The sequence below is a fragment of the Camelina sativa genome, chromosome 19 (genome assembly GCF_030686135.1).
Source record: "Camelina sativa cultivar CO46 ecotype springtype chromosome 19, ASM3068613v1".
NCBI classification, from domain to species: domain Eukaryota; kingdom Viridiplantae; phylum Streptophyta; class Magnoliopsida; order Brassicales; family Brassicaceae; genus Camelina; species Camelina sativa.
Genome location: NC_141898.1, coordinates 26,332,615 through 26,346,727, shown reverse-complemented (window position 1 = coordinate 26,346,727; position 14,113 = coordinate 26,332,615). Strand labels below are relative to the sequence as shown.

General features: G+C 34.0%; 1 protein-coding gene and 2 pseudogenes across 2 annotated transcripts; 1 reads left to right on the top strand and 2 right to left on the bottom strand.

Moving 5' to 3' along the window:
* Positions 1–100: 100 nt before the first annotated feature.
* LOC104768053 (putative F-box/LRR-repeat protein At5g41840) lies at positions 101–2,573 on the bottom strand (annotated as a pseudogene). The gene is made up of 4 exons (XR_015591545.1): positions 2,273–2,573; positions 1,083–2,085; positions 868–1,008; positions 101–785 (listed from the first exon to the last, which is right to left on the bottom strand). The product of XR_015591545.1 is annotated as a putative F-box/LRR-repeat protein At5g41840 (transcript).
* LOC104766830 (uncharacterized) lies at positions 2,567–5,156 on the top strand. Its single transcript, XM_019241603.2, has 3 exons — positions 2,567–4,484; positions 4,645–4,800; positions 4,898–5,156. Coding segments are annotated over exons 1-2 (975 nt in total). The 5' UTR covers positions 2,567–3,510; the 3' UTR covers positions 4,646–4,800; positions 4,898–5,156.
* Positions 5,157–11,335: 6,179 nt separating this feature from the next.
* Positions 11,336–13,207, bottom strand: LOC147921056 (uncharacterized; annotated as a pseudogene).
* Positions 13,208–14,113: the final 906 nt, after the last annotated feature.

Sequence of the window (14,113 nt, the reverse complement as noted above, 5' to 3'; positions counted from 1 at the left end):
ATCAGTGTTACGTAAAAACAATAGTGCTTGAGAATGGTATATGTCAACTTTGACTTACAAATCAAGATTATGGACACGACATAGCAACGTTCACTCACTATTATCATCAACAAACTATGATCCATTTCAAGAAGAGAATAGTGAGCTTATGCTAAGATTCTTCAACAAACTATAGAAGAAAGAGAAGACAAAACAAAAGATGATCACCTTCCTCAGTATTCAAACGGAGCAAGCAAGTCATTAAAGGAAGAACAAACAAACAAAAGAAACAAGAGAATCTTTGAATAGAGTTTAGATATTCTTAAAGCCTGAGACATATCAAAAAATAAGGATCTTATCAAGAAGAGTACCTCCGTTTAGTACTCGACAACGTAGAAGATAAGCTTGAGGTTATCTGAGATAATTTGGACAGTGCACTTGGCTGATGCCACTGTCGGAAGCTGGTGAAGTTGCTTGAATAGTTCCATCACATCTTCATCATGAGGTGTATTGTAGTACAGTATCACTTGTTCAAGATCCGGCATTGTCTGTATGAATTGCCTGACCTGCTCTACCTGCTCTTCTATGCCTTCATCAATTTCATCACAAGATTCACCATATTCATGCTCATCCTCATCCTCATCCTCATCCTCATCCTCATCCTCATCTATTTCACCAAACTTCATTATCTTTATAACCTTCACCGGGCTTGATGACAAGCAAGAACGAGTCTCCCACCCACTACGATATTTGCACAAGCACCCATCCTCGTCGTCACATCTATTTGTAACTTTGTGATGTAGTCCCTGAAACATATATAAAGAAATCAGTTTCAAAAAGCTAAGTGTGTCTTAAAAACATGGCAGTTGTCGATATAAAAGGTTGTACTTCGAAGACAAGGGTTTCTAGATGTGGAAAATTCTTGAGTAGGGCTGGCAATGATTTTCATCCTACATCTGGTGCGGTCTTAATAGTTAACCGAATCAGGTTGTTGAATACCGGTATTGTATCACGGCAGCCACCAAGTACCTGAAAAAAAACAACAAATATCAAATCAACTCAAGCCATAACAAGAGTAAGTAACGAACAAAGATGGGACTGACCTCAAGCGTGTCATTAGACAAGTAGAGGATCTTGACATTGGATATTCCGGTGAGAAGATTTGTGACATTAATCTTGTCCTCGGTTTCCAGAAAAGAGTCTGTCAAATACAATGGCTTATAGATCTGATCATATGTCACTCGAAGTCCCAGACTAGCTTCAACAAGCGACCCAAAGCTCACTTGTTGATACTTGTCAGCAATAGTATCAGAATATTTTAGATAGACCAGATTTGGATTATCAAGTGATAGTGACACATAGTCATTATCTTCATCAAATCTTTTGGAACGACAGAACTTCATTCTCTTGAGGGTTGGGATAGACACGGTCACAGAGAAAGGTTCTACACTAAACCAAGAATCGTCCCACATCAAATTAACCAGCACTAGTTCTTCGAGAGTGTGACATCCAGAAAGAAGCCTGTTAAACATACGTGTATCTATCCGAAAATAATCAAGATGTAGTGTCTTAAGATTCAGAAGAGAAACACCATGTTTCACCTTAATGCTGACACCATCCTCAAACTGTATCTTCAGCCTAACCAATGTCTTGCTGACAAAGATACTGGTGGCAGCGTATAAAAAAAGTCCATACCATCCCAAGAACTCCGAACGTATAGATCGATATCTAGCACACCACGTTTCAACACTTTGGTTATCCAATCCAACACCTTATATTCATCGATGACATTTTTACACTTGAGGTGGAATCTTGTCAACAGAGCATTCGCTTGCAAAGCCAACACACTATCCACAAAAGCCATAAAACTCTTACTTTCTGGAGGAGGATGGAGATGGATGGAGTCATCAAACTCAAGATTTGGTACAAAAGCAAGCAAAGGCTTCCATCTTTTAACAAGAGCAGTAGTTGAAGCAGCTTCTATAGTTGGAAGAAAGGTTAAGATGTGACAAATCATTGCGTCTGGTAAACCGCTGATTATATCTCTACAACCACCAATTTTGTTCTTTTCCTTTTCCATTTTGTGACAGAGACACTAATTACAACCTGAACAAAAGACATGAACCGGTAAGAAATAGATTCCAAGTTTCAACCGAGAACAAAAAGAACAAGGCTAAGAAATAGCAAGTACCCACATACTGTTGATTGCCAACAAAAAAATAAAATACCGAATCACTGAAGACAAATCAGACATGACCAGTGAAATCATAAGAAGAAAATGGAGAAAACTTACTAGGGCTGCTTGTCGGAAATTGATCCTTTGCCTCACATGGTACTAATGATATCAGAGATAGAAGGTGATGAAGAGAAGTGGTGTGGTGAAGAAGATGAGAGCATCGTGAGAGAAGAGAAGAGAAGAAGTATGTTGTGTCCTAGAGGAAGAAGAAGAAAAAGAAAAAATGCCTATGGGCCATGCTGTTTTATTTAAAGCCCCATATATGTTAATGAGTTATTTTGTGTTAAGAGATAACAATTAGGGTAAGATAACATTTAGTATAAATATGTAAGATTGTGGTATTAACAAGATAAGGAAGTATGAGAGTTTAAGCTAAAGAGTGGCTAAACCTACAAAAACCTTCATGGTATCAGAGCTCCAAGGTCTTGGTGGCCTGGATGGAAGTTTGAAGAATCTACACAAGAAACAAAGAGAAGTCAAAAGGTACAAGCTAGGTACAGTAGAAGAAAACGCTGGAAGCAAAAATCAGGTACAAATCTGAGATCCAAATTTGCTGTTGGGAAAAGATGCAGAATCAACAAGTAGTTTCGGTGTTTAACGGAAAGAAATTTAACTTATGGGCTATAAAGACAAGAGTTCTACTTAAGTCTAGAGGGTTGTGGAAAGTAGTAATTGAAGGAATCCAAGATGAGCATAAAAAGAATACAAATTGGGAGGAGTTAAAAGAGAAAGATCAGGCAGCCTTACAGTTGTTGTGTAGTGCTGTCTCAGAAGAAATTCTTAGTGATTATTTGTCTGATACTAAGACCTCAAAGGATGCATGGGGCGTTTTAAAGCTGAGATTCGAAGAAGACTCAAATGGCTCCATGATGCAAGCTCCAAAAACAAATAATCAACAAGAACTACTATTCACAGCCACCCATGGACAAGAAACAAGTGATGAGGATGTTTGGTTGGTTGATAGTGGAGCAGCTAGCCACATGTCTAGAGATGAAAGCTGGTTCTCACAACTAAACACATGTATCAAAACAACCCTGACATTAAGTAGTGGTGAAGTTGTGCAGACCAAAGGGAAAGGAACAGTGACAATGATGACAGAGACGGGAAAAAGAACCATAAAGGATGTTCTGTTTGTTCGTAGTCTGAATTACAACTATCTAAGTGTTCCTGAACTAACGAGTAATGGCTATGGGATTATGTTCAACATATCAGGATGCACAATCACGGATCAAGAAGGGTAGAAAATAGCTAAAGCACTCGTGACAGATGAAGGTTATGCTGTCAAGTTTCAAAGGATGAATAGTAAAGAAAAACAAGAAGAGAGATCACATGGGAAGATAGAAACTGAACCTGTATGTACTGATAAAGAATGTGAGGATGCTGAATCTGTAAAGTTCCAAGAGAAAATAAAAGGACAATCAATAAGGTGTGTGACTGAGGGAGTAAAAGATCTCACTCAATATCATGAAAGTCAAGGAGACAAGCAAAAGCTGCAAACCTGCAATAAAACAAAAAGGCAAGAAATCATGAACTGCTTACCAAAACACATCCAAGAGGGAGAATCAGGCAAGGGGCATAAAAAGAAACAACAATTCCTGAAATCAAATTTCAAGAATCAACAAGGTTCTAATCCAAAAGAGAGGATTAAGAAGAAGGTATGCAAACCTGTTGAGCACCAAGTCAATAGACAGAATTCTGAGAACAAAGCAACGATCCATGATGCAGCCAAAGTTGAGAAGGAGAAAAGTGTTTACTCAATCACTGTCAAGAGAGAAAGTGTACTCATTGATCAGAAATTTGATGAAGTAAGTCAAAAAGCTGAAAATATCAAGGATGTTATTAAAGTTGAGGATCAAAGAAGTGCCACAATTGAAGATCAAGAAATAGAGGCCAAAGAGATGGAGGCTACCATTCAGAAAATTGAGAAGCACAAGTCCGTGTTCAACAAAGACACTGGACAGAGAAAAGGGAGCTTAACTAAGAGAGAGAAGAAGCTGGTTCGAGAGGTAATCAGCATGGACGTGAATAAGGGTCACGTGAAACAGAAAAGTGATTTGAGAAAAGCTCATGAGACAGTGGGAGCAAACATGGATAACAACAACAGCTGTCAAATTCAAGCAATAACAAAGAACACAAAATGCTCAGAGAAACAACAACAGATTGAAAGAGGGAAAATACAGTTAACCTTGAAATCAGGAGATAACAAAGATTTCAGGCAGAGGGAGTCTCAAGTCTTTGATTCCAGAAAAAGCTCATTTCATATGCCTTAGTAAGTTTTCTCTATTTTCTTCTTATGATTTCACTGTTCATGTCTGATTTGTCAACGATTTTGGTTTTTTGGGTACTTGTTGTTTCTTAGCCTTATTCATTTTGTTCTCGCTTGAAAATTGGAATCTATTTTTTACCGAGTTTCATGTCTTTTTGTTCAGGTTATAATTAGTGTCTCTGTCACATAAAGAAAAAGGAAAAGAACAAATTTGGTGGTTGTAGTTGCTGAAAGATCCTACGATTCTCTTTGCTTATGCCTTAGAGCATGTGTAGTAGGGAGAACTTCTCATAACCAATTAAGATGAGACATGTGTCAAGTGAGTCTCTGGCAAGGTTTTCAAAGTATCTCATTTCATCTTAAAGACTCACCTAATTCTATTTTTGACTTTTTCTATATTTTATATTTTTTTGTAGGTGAGAATTTCATTGAGAAACTTCTACTGTACATGCTCTTATGCCGTTTCTTTCTTTATTTGACAACCTTTTTTTTTTTTTTCCCTTAACACTCTTGTGTTTAATATATGGGTTTCTCCTTTTGGCTTTGAATGGTAATATCATCTTTTGTTTTTTCAATATATTTTCTGCTAGTATGTTGAATAAACTTATCAAACCAAATGTTTAATGCCGGCAAATTTTGTGGCTGCATTTACAAGAGTTTTATTTTTTGTCTGTCTTTTGCTCGTTCCTTTGTAGTCGAGTTCTTTGGTCTGAAATTAACTATATAATTAAAAAGTGAAGATTAATATATCATGTAGTGTATGTAGGCATGTCGATTAGGGCTAAAGTCTGTGGGCTGACCGGGTCCGGCGCTGAAAACATTAGGTTCGGACTTAAAAATATATGTCCAAAAAAAATCAGGTCTTTTGGGCTCAGCCAGTTTAGGGTATAAAGTTTTGTGGGCTTAGCCCAATCGAGTTCGGACCAGCCCAAAAAACTTTAAATGAATATATTTATATCTTTTTGTTAACATTTTTGTTTAAGATCTTTATCTGTGATATTTTATATGAATTATATATTGTTTTATTTGGTTAAAGTATAAAAAACTTATTTTGTTTTAAACTTTTTCTTTTAAATTAAGTTGGTTTTAGTGAATATAGATGAGTTATTTAAATTTGGATTGATTTGTTTTATAATGCACATTTAAACATTGCTTTTTAAGATATGTTATAAATTTATAAGTTTAAATTTTTGATATGTAAGATAAGTTCGAAAAATCCCAAAAAGTCCTATGACATGGTTAAGCTTTGAAATATAGGCTCGGAAATATTTCAGACCGGATTAGGCCGGGCTCAAACATATACGGGCTTTACACCCCTAAATGTATGTATGTGTAATGTGTTAGACATTTAGACGTCCCAAGTGTTTCTTTGTATTTGTATTTTTTTTTTGTTTCCATGGTACGATCAAGTGTGCATTGTAGATGAAATCACAAATTTTAAATTATTTTTCCTTTCAAAAAATATCTGTTAATCGTAAATCTCAATACAACTGAATATAATTCAAAAGTTTTAAATAAAAAATAATGGGTATTTTCAAAAAGTATTTATCAAAAAAGTAGCTAAGAAAAAAGCGTTTCTAACAAATTCTCAAAAATAATACAATAAATAAGAAACATATTCTAAACATTGGTGTATTTTATAGAGTTTATGTTTTATAATCTGCTTATAAAGTTTCACAATCTATATATATATATATATATATCTATATAAAGTTAATTTTTCTATCTTCTCCTTCCTCCATATCGCTATATTTTTTTATTTGTTAAAAATTATTATTTTAACTAGTCATTCATTGCATATTTATTACTTATAATTGATAATAGTAAAAAATAAATTAAAAATGAATTAATTAAAGTTAATTAAATTTTAAAATAGTAAAAACAATCATATAAATTTGTTTTATTAAATAATAAATAATAACTATATAAAAATGAATTAAGTAACATAAATGAAAATTTTCAAATAGTAAAAATAATATTATGAATTTGTTTTAGTAATAATGTTATTATTCAAATATTAACAAAAATGATCGTATTCTAAAATTTAGAATGGGTTAATGAGTTTTTTGAATGAAAGTTAGATTTTAATGCATGGTAGATAAATAATAAATAATAACTATATAAAAATGAATTAAGTACCATAAATGAAAAATTTTAAAATGAATTTGTTTTAGTAATAATGTTATTATTCAAATTTTAACCAAAATGATCATATTCTAAAATTTAGAATGGGTTAATGAGTTTTTAGAATGAAAGTAAGATTTTAATGTATGGTAGAGTAAAAAAAATCTATGTAATTGTATTTACAAAATTCTAAATATAAAAATAAAATTGAAGTGAAACATTAGTTTCTAATTAGAAACATATACTAAAAAGATTTATTATTAAATTTCAGTTAAAGAAAAGTAAAAGATTATTTATTCAACTCAACTTAAAAGTTTTGATAAAAAATGAAGACATTGTAAGAGTCACATTTTTTTGGGAAAACTATGAAAAAGACTATTGAAAAAATCATTCATCTAAAAAACAAAATCAATGGTCACACCATATAGAAAAAATGATATGTAAGACGTTACAAAAAGTGACATGTGATTTGTGTAGTATATCTTATAAGATATTACCAACTAAAGGTATAATTCTATAACATGATAAAAAAAGTAAAATATAAAACAAGCTTGAGATTTCATTAATTTTATCAAATGCTTTCAACCCAAAACATTGGGAAAAACAACATATTTAAAGTACATTATGTTTTTTTTTTGAAAAGACGATGCTGAGGTTGCATCACAAAATTAACATATGAAAATAGCATATGAGGTTTTAGAAAAATATGTAATTTGGATTAGTGAATGAATATTCATTGTTAGGTTTAACTGTTTCACTATTTAAGCATTCTTGACTTGGTCGGAAATTCTATTATGGTAGGTAATGCACTTGGACAACCCCGTTGTAACGCAATATCACTAAAAATGTTCATGAAACTTTGTATCTTTACATTTATTGTAGAAAATCAATATGTTTTAATGATCTTTATAATTAGGCCGACTATCAAAATTCGACATTAAAACTTTTAAAAAGATTTTTTCATGGGATATAAATATAGAATGAACTCTTTTAGAGGTAAAATGTTAGAAGATTGTCGACTTTTCCAGTGAGATTTTTAAGTTATTTTTTGTTATCATGTGATATATTGTTAATTTGCCAAGAAAACATTATTGCGACAATAGACAATAAATGTTACATATATATTAGTAAAATAAGTATAGCTTTTGTATAGATTTATTTTTTAAACTTCAAATGATTATATTTATATTCAATAATTTTTATTGATAAAAAACTTAAATTAAAATCATGCGCAAATAGATATAACAAAGAAATATTATCTTTCAACAATATATATGTTGCAGTGATCTACAACGCGCTAGGCGTTTTCTAGGCGTTAGACTAATGCCTAGTGTCTAACTGTATACACGAGTGTTTAGACGGAACCTAGACGGATATTTATATATACTAAATAATTATATATATATATGTAATATATATAAAATGTATAAAATAGCTATTTTCTGTAAGCAAATATTTATGCAGATTCAGTCAGAAATCATAGCAGCTGAATTTTGATGATAATCTCCTTCAATTTTTACTGAAAAAAATACAAAAAATATAAATATAAATAATTAAATAATCAAATCATGACAGCAGAATATGATTATTACTCCAACAATCAATGTTATATAAACACTTCACAAGGAATAGCCATGAACAATAAACCAAAGGTATGAACAGAGACATCAACAAACTATTACTAGTATAGTATAATATTAAATAATAAAGAAAAATTGTACCACAAAGACTACAATACACGAAAGTGACCATAAAGCAGCATAGTAGCTTACGTTGGGAAGAAGGTCAACCGGAGTAGAAAGATAAACTAAAGAGGAATACCGAATGACAGATAAGAGTAATAGAATTTAACGAGCTATAAAAACGAGAGGTATAGCGAGAGAGATATCAATATTAGTTGTGATTGTATTTAAGGTTTTTTATTAAGTATTGAGAAACTAGGTTTTTGTCCACTTAAGAAAACGTATAGACAACGTTTCGGTGGTGTTGTATACGCGGACTCTGCGGTGCCCAAGCGCCCGCTTTATAAGAAAATGGATAATAAGTTATATATGATGTATTTGATACGTTACGACATCGAATAGAGAATAGACGGTGCGTATACGGACAAAACGCCCACGTTTTAGAACATTATGTTGTATATCACTTATTAAAGTAATTTTAGTGTTTATATAATCAAAAGTTTAAATGATTATATTTGAGCTCAAAAATTTATATTGATAGAAAATATTTTAAATTAAAACTTCGCGCGTACGCGGGTACAAATTATAGTTTAATATATAACAAAAAAAAAACATTTTTGAAAGTTGTAGTGGAGATCTCATTGAGTTAATTACTAATATGGTCACATCAAAGTTACGGACGTCGTTAAATCTAAATTATAATCTTGATTCCGTAACCATTGATGTGACATAGTAATTATTAACTCAATGAAATCTCCAACACAGCTTTCATATAAGTATGTTTTTAAAATAGACACTTTTATTTTGTTATAAATTTACTGTGAAATTTTATAAGCAGATTATAAAACAGAAAAACTATAAAAAACTTCAAAATATGCATCTTATTTATTGTATAAATTTTTACCTCAATATTATATATATACTGTATGTATATCTTTATCTATTTATAATTTTCAAAAATATTCAATTGCATTAGAGATTTACGACTAACAAATATATTTTTGAAAATAAAATTGAAATTGTGATTTCATCTACAACACACTAGGCCTGAGACCAACTATCCGGGATTCGTGACCCGATCCGGGATCCGTCTGTATCCACTCCAAAAACCGGATATCCGGAGAAGTCAAAACCAAATCCAGATATAAAAATCTAAAATCCGTCAAAACCGGATCCAGATCCGAATACCACAAAATTTTGAACCGGATATCCAGATCCGGATTCTAAATATTTTTTTCATTTACATTGGTTTGGATCCCTGTTTTAAAAATCTCCGCCTAGCACCGATTACGCTCCGTAAAATCGCTAGGCCCACTCTCTCCGCCTCGATTAATGACTAATCTCCGCCTAGCATCGATTATCCGATTATACCATCTAATCCCATTAATTCCCGCTTAATTTTGTATATACCGATTATTTTTGGAGCCAAATATAAATTAAATATATATATATATATATATATATATATATTTATTATTTAAACATTTAAATTAAGAGTTTATGATGTTTTACAATAACTAATGTACAAACTTTTAATTAAAATCATATGTTTTTTTTTTAAATTACATCCTTATGTATTTACCGTAGTTTTAAAGACAATACTATAACTTTATATTTTATTTGATATTTTTCTTTTCACATAAACAGAATTATACATATATTTAGTACTATATATTTTTAATTTACTATTAATTTAATAAAATAATCCTAAAACTAGTCCCCGATTAATCTTCGTTTAATCTCCGGTTTTCTCGCTAGGCGCTAGGCCCACCCCGACCGCCCGACTAGCGCCTAGCGATTTCTAAAACAGGGGTTTGGATAGAACACCATAAGAGCATTCCCATCGGTTATACCGATGGGATCTGTTTTATTTTTTTAATAATTAAACATAATAAAAATAAAGATTTAACCTTAGATTTTCAGAGAAGGGAAAATTCCATAAAAATACACCAACTATTTTTCTATTACCACTTTAATACACAAACTTTTATCACTTCCAGTTTAATACTCCAATTATTTTCTTTGCCCAGATTAATACTCAAACATTTAGCCGCGTACCCAATTCACAACCGCGGATTAATTAGACTTAACGAGACTGTTCACGGTGGTTAACTTCCGTTTGATATGTGGTTAAGTTACTAACCAGGGTTAAAACATAAAACACATGTGCTTATAAATTTCAATTTAGAAAAATCCCCAAATCTAAACCCTAATTTTGATTTTGGAGAAAGGTACGAGCTTTGGGAAAGAGACGATGAATCGAAGCCAAAATTCAAGAAGTGGGTCAAATGCTACTAGCAGAGGAATGAGCTTCGGGCCAAGTAGTGGGGAGGTTTCTGTGACTGTGGCAAGGTGGCGATCATGAAAAAGTCTTGGACCGATGCAAATCCAGGGAGAAGGTTTTACAAATGTGGAGATGCGTGGAGGGGTGTGTGCGATTTCTTTAGTTGGTTTGATGTTGAAAAACCTCACGGGTGGCAAAAAGAAGCTTTGCTAGAAGCACGCGATGTAATTAATGGGAAAGAAGAAGAGTTGAAGAAGCTTAGAGCATTGGTTGAAGGTGGAAAACGGGAAAAGGGTACTCAAAGAGGATCAATGGTTGATAAATCAGAGCTATGGGATGCAATGGAAAAAGAAAACAAGAAGCTGAAAGAAGAAACAACTGTGAAACCAAAGGTATGAGATGCAATGGAGCAGGAAAACATGAAGCTGAAGCAGGAGATTATGGTGAGCAGCGAGAAGGAGAAGATGCTTCGCCAGTGTATGATTTTATCGTGGGTGGGTTTTGTATGTGTTGTTGCAGTTCTCGTTCATGCTTTGAAGTAGCGTTGGTATTTTATTTTTGTACTTGCTTAATGTTGTATTTGGTTGGATATAAACTAATATTGCTATTGTTGTTGTTTAGTTACCATAGACAATAATCAAAGCATTCATAAGAAAAGTTACCAATCCAAAAAAATAACTGTCATAGATAATACAAAAAGTTAAAAATGGGAAGGGATGCAAAAGACTACTATAGTTAACATGGTAACCCAATTGGTAATATTACTAGAGTTGGCGTGGTCCCTGAGATATGTTGTACGCCGGAGCACCTCCAAGATCTCGTGCTCTGTTTCCTCTAACATCTAATACTCAATCTGTGAAAGAGCATATGTATACCCCAATTCCTCTTCGAATAAATGGCTGTTTCCGGACTGGAGGACGACCACGACCTTGACCCGGTGGACGACCACGACCTTGACCCGGTGGACGACCACGACGACGTGTAGGAGCTGAGCCTTCAGCAGGAGCACTAGATGATAATGGAAATGTTGATGTAGTTGCAGGAGCACTAGATGATAATGGGTATGTTGATGTAGATGCAGAAGCAGGAGGCGGCTGAGTGTTTGTTTTTCGCCTTTTTGGTGGATTTGTGTTGCTTTCACCATCAACCTGAAATGTTAAAGAAGACAAACATAAGACAATGTAAAAGTTCAAAAAAATTAAGGGAAGATTTACACTTACTGGTATCTTTCGAGGTCTTCCACGCTTCCGTTTTGGACCTTCCATTGCGTAAGATTCATTCTTACAAGTTCCAAGATTATGTCCAATTTGTTTGCAGTTACCACAAGTGATTGTCCTTCCATGACGAGTTGCTTTATTGGGCTTGGATGAGGACTCATGTGCAGGTTTTATCCGATTCTTCCTAGGACGTCCTGGCATCTTCCTGAAACCTGGTACTCCAATGGGTTCCTTATTGGTTTTGTGCCAATAAAGCTCCCCATTAACTGGTTTTATGTTGTTCCTATAATTATCTATCCAAACTCCAGTCCTATAATAGTTAACAACATAACTGCAAATATCCAAAACCAAACGCATAATCAACATATAAAGAAGACATTTTATAGCAATTGATGATGAAAACCTTATTTGACTTACTCTTCCGGTTTATGGCGAATGTCATTGATGACACAGATTACATGATTGCAAGGAATACCAGTGAGGTCCCAACGCTGACAAGCACAAGTTCCCATCCGTAAGCTGACCTCATGACCAGTACCATACAACACAACTTCATATAAGTTATCACTGCTTATGATAATCTTGCAATCTTTGCTGTTTTTGCGATTCACTTCCAAGACATCTGCTATCCTTTTGTTTGTCTTAATGGAAAGAATACCCATCCCCTAAACCCAAATCTAAGTCGATCTTCAGCTTTTTAATGAACCATTCCCATGAATCCTTGTCCTCACCCCTAACAACAGCCCAAGCTATAGGATATATTCTATTTTCTGCATCCCTACCAACTGCTGATAGTATCTCTCCTTTCAACTCCCACTTTAAGAAAGCACCATCTAAACCTATCAAAGGGCGACAACATTTTTTCCATGTTCGTCTAAGGGGTTCAAAGCAGACGTAGAAGCGATCAAATACTTGTTTACCATCCTTCTCAACAGTAACAATTTCTGTAGTAGTATTCTTATCAGATCGCAATAACTCAGCTTCATAATCCCACAACTTTGCAAATTGTTGCTTCTGGGTTTCCAAAACCATATCTAATGCAATCCTTCTCGCTTTCCTGCACTTATAAATCGAAACTGACACACCGTACATATGCATCAGCTCATCCTTAATATCTGTACTTCTTATGTCAGGTCTTCTTCGTGCTTCCTCTTTAAACAACTTGGCAATAGTACCTTGTTTCAACATTCTTGCTCTTCCCGTGGCTACATGATTGTTCTTGTCTACATATACTTTAACCATCCACTTTCGCAATGGTTTCTCCACCGAGCAATAAATCCTCCACGGACATTTTGGATCAGTACATATAGCTGCTTGCTTTGTAGACTCCCACCTGTTAAGCTTCACATCATACTGAGTTTTCAAAACATACCTTAACAGTTGATCTTTGAACTCATCTCCAATATTAAATGTCTACATCAACCACAAGTATGGAGGCTTATCATAGTCAATAAGTCCTTTACTCTTCCTTTGCTTGCATTTCTCATCTTTCTTATTACAAATTTGCCCACTCTTCATCGGTATCAACTGGAGAATCCGGATATTCACCTGTATCAATTTCAATCTCCTCTTCACTTTCACTTTCATCATCATCATATGTCTGCGGAACAGCACCATATATGCGGGCCTCCTCTTCCGCATTTGCAAAAAAGTTTTCAAATCGTTGATCAACAGCTCCTTCACCTAAAATAACAGCCTCATCCTCAGACGGTGGATCTTTATTACTAGCTTCCTCAACAACTTGTATATTCTCATCATCACTTTCAGCATGTCTAACATCATCACCAACATCCTCATTTGCATTCTCATCATCATCATTTTCTTCAGGATCTAGCTCACCGTCTTCCACTTCTTCTTCTTCTTCTTCTTCGTCTTCCTTTTCATTATCAGTATCTTCGCCATCATCTAGGTGTGCTTCAATATCAGCCACATTACCCATAATTGGTGGAGATACACCATGTACAATGTACACATAAACTTCTCCAACTTCTGCTACTTCTGAACACATCTTTCTGATCTTGTTATCCTTGTCTTCGCATATACATCTTGCCACTGAAATGTTCTCATTTGGTAGTCGATACCACACTTGCTCCACACCCCTCACAATTCCTTGCTTCTCCGTAAATTCCTGGAAAATTGACCATGTCATCAGGTCTGGATCTATGCGATAATCCATCGCCAACTTTCCACCAGAATAAGAGAACTCATTGTCTGTGAGCGTCATGAAACCCCCATAAGTAATATGCATCTTCATCTCTTCGTCGTGACTGCACATATATAAGATGATATTCAGATGAAGAACTCAGAAGAACTCGGATTAGAGAA

Coding starts and splice junctions, on each gene's coding strand:
- LOC104766830 (XM_019241603.2), top strand. CDS start 3,511: ATGAATAGTAAAGAAAAACAAGAAGAGAGATCACATGGGAAGATAGAA.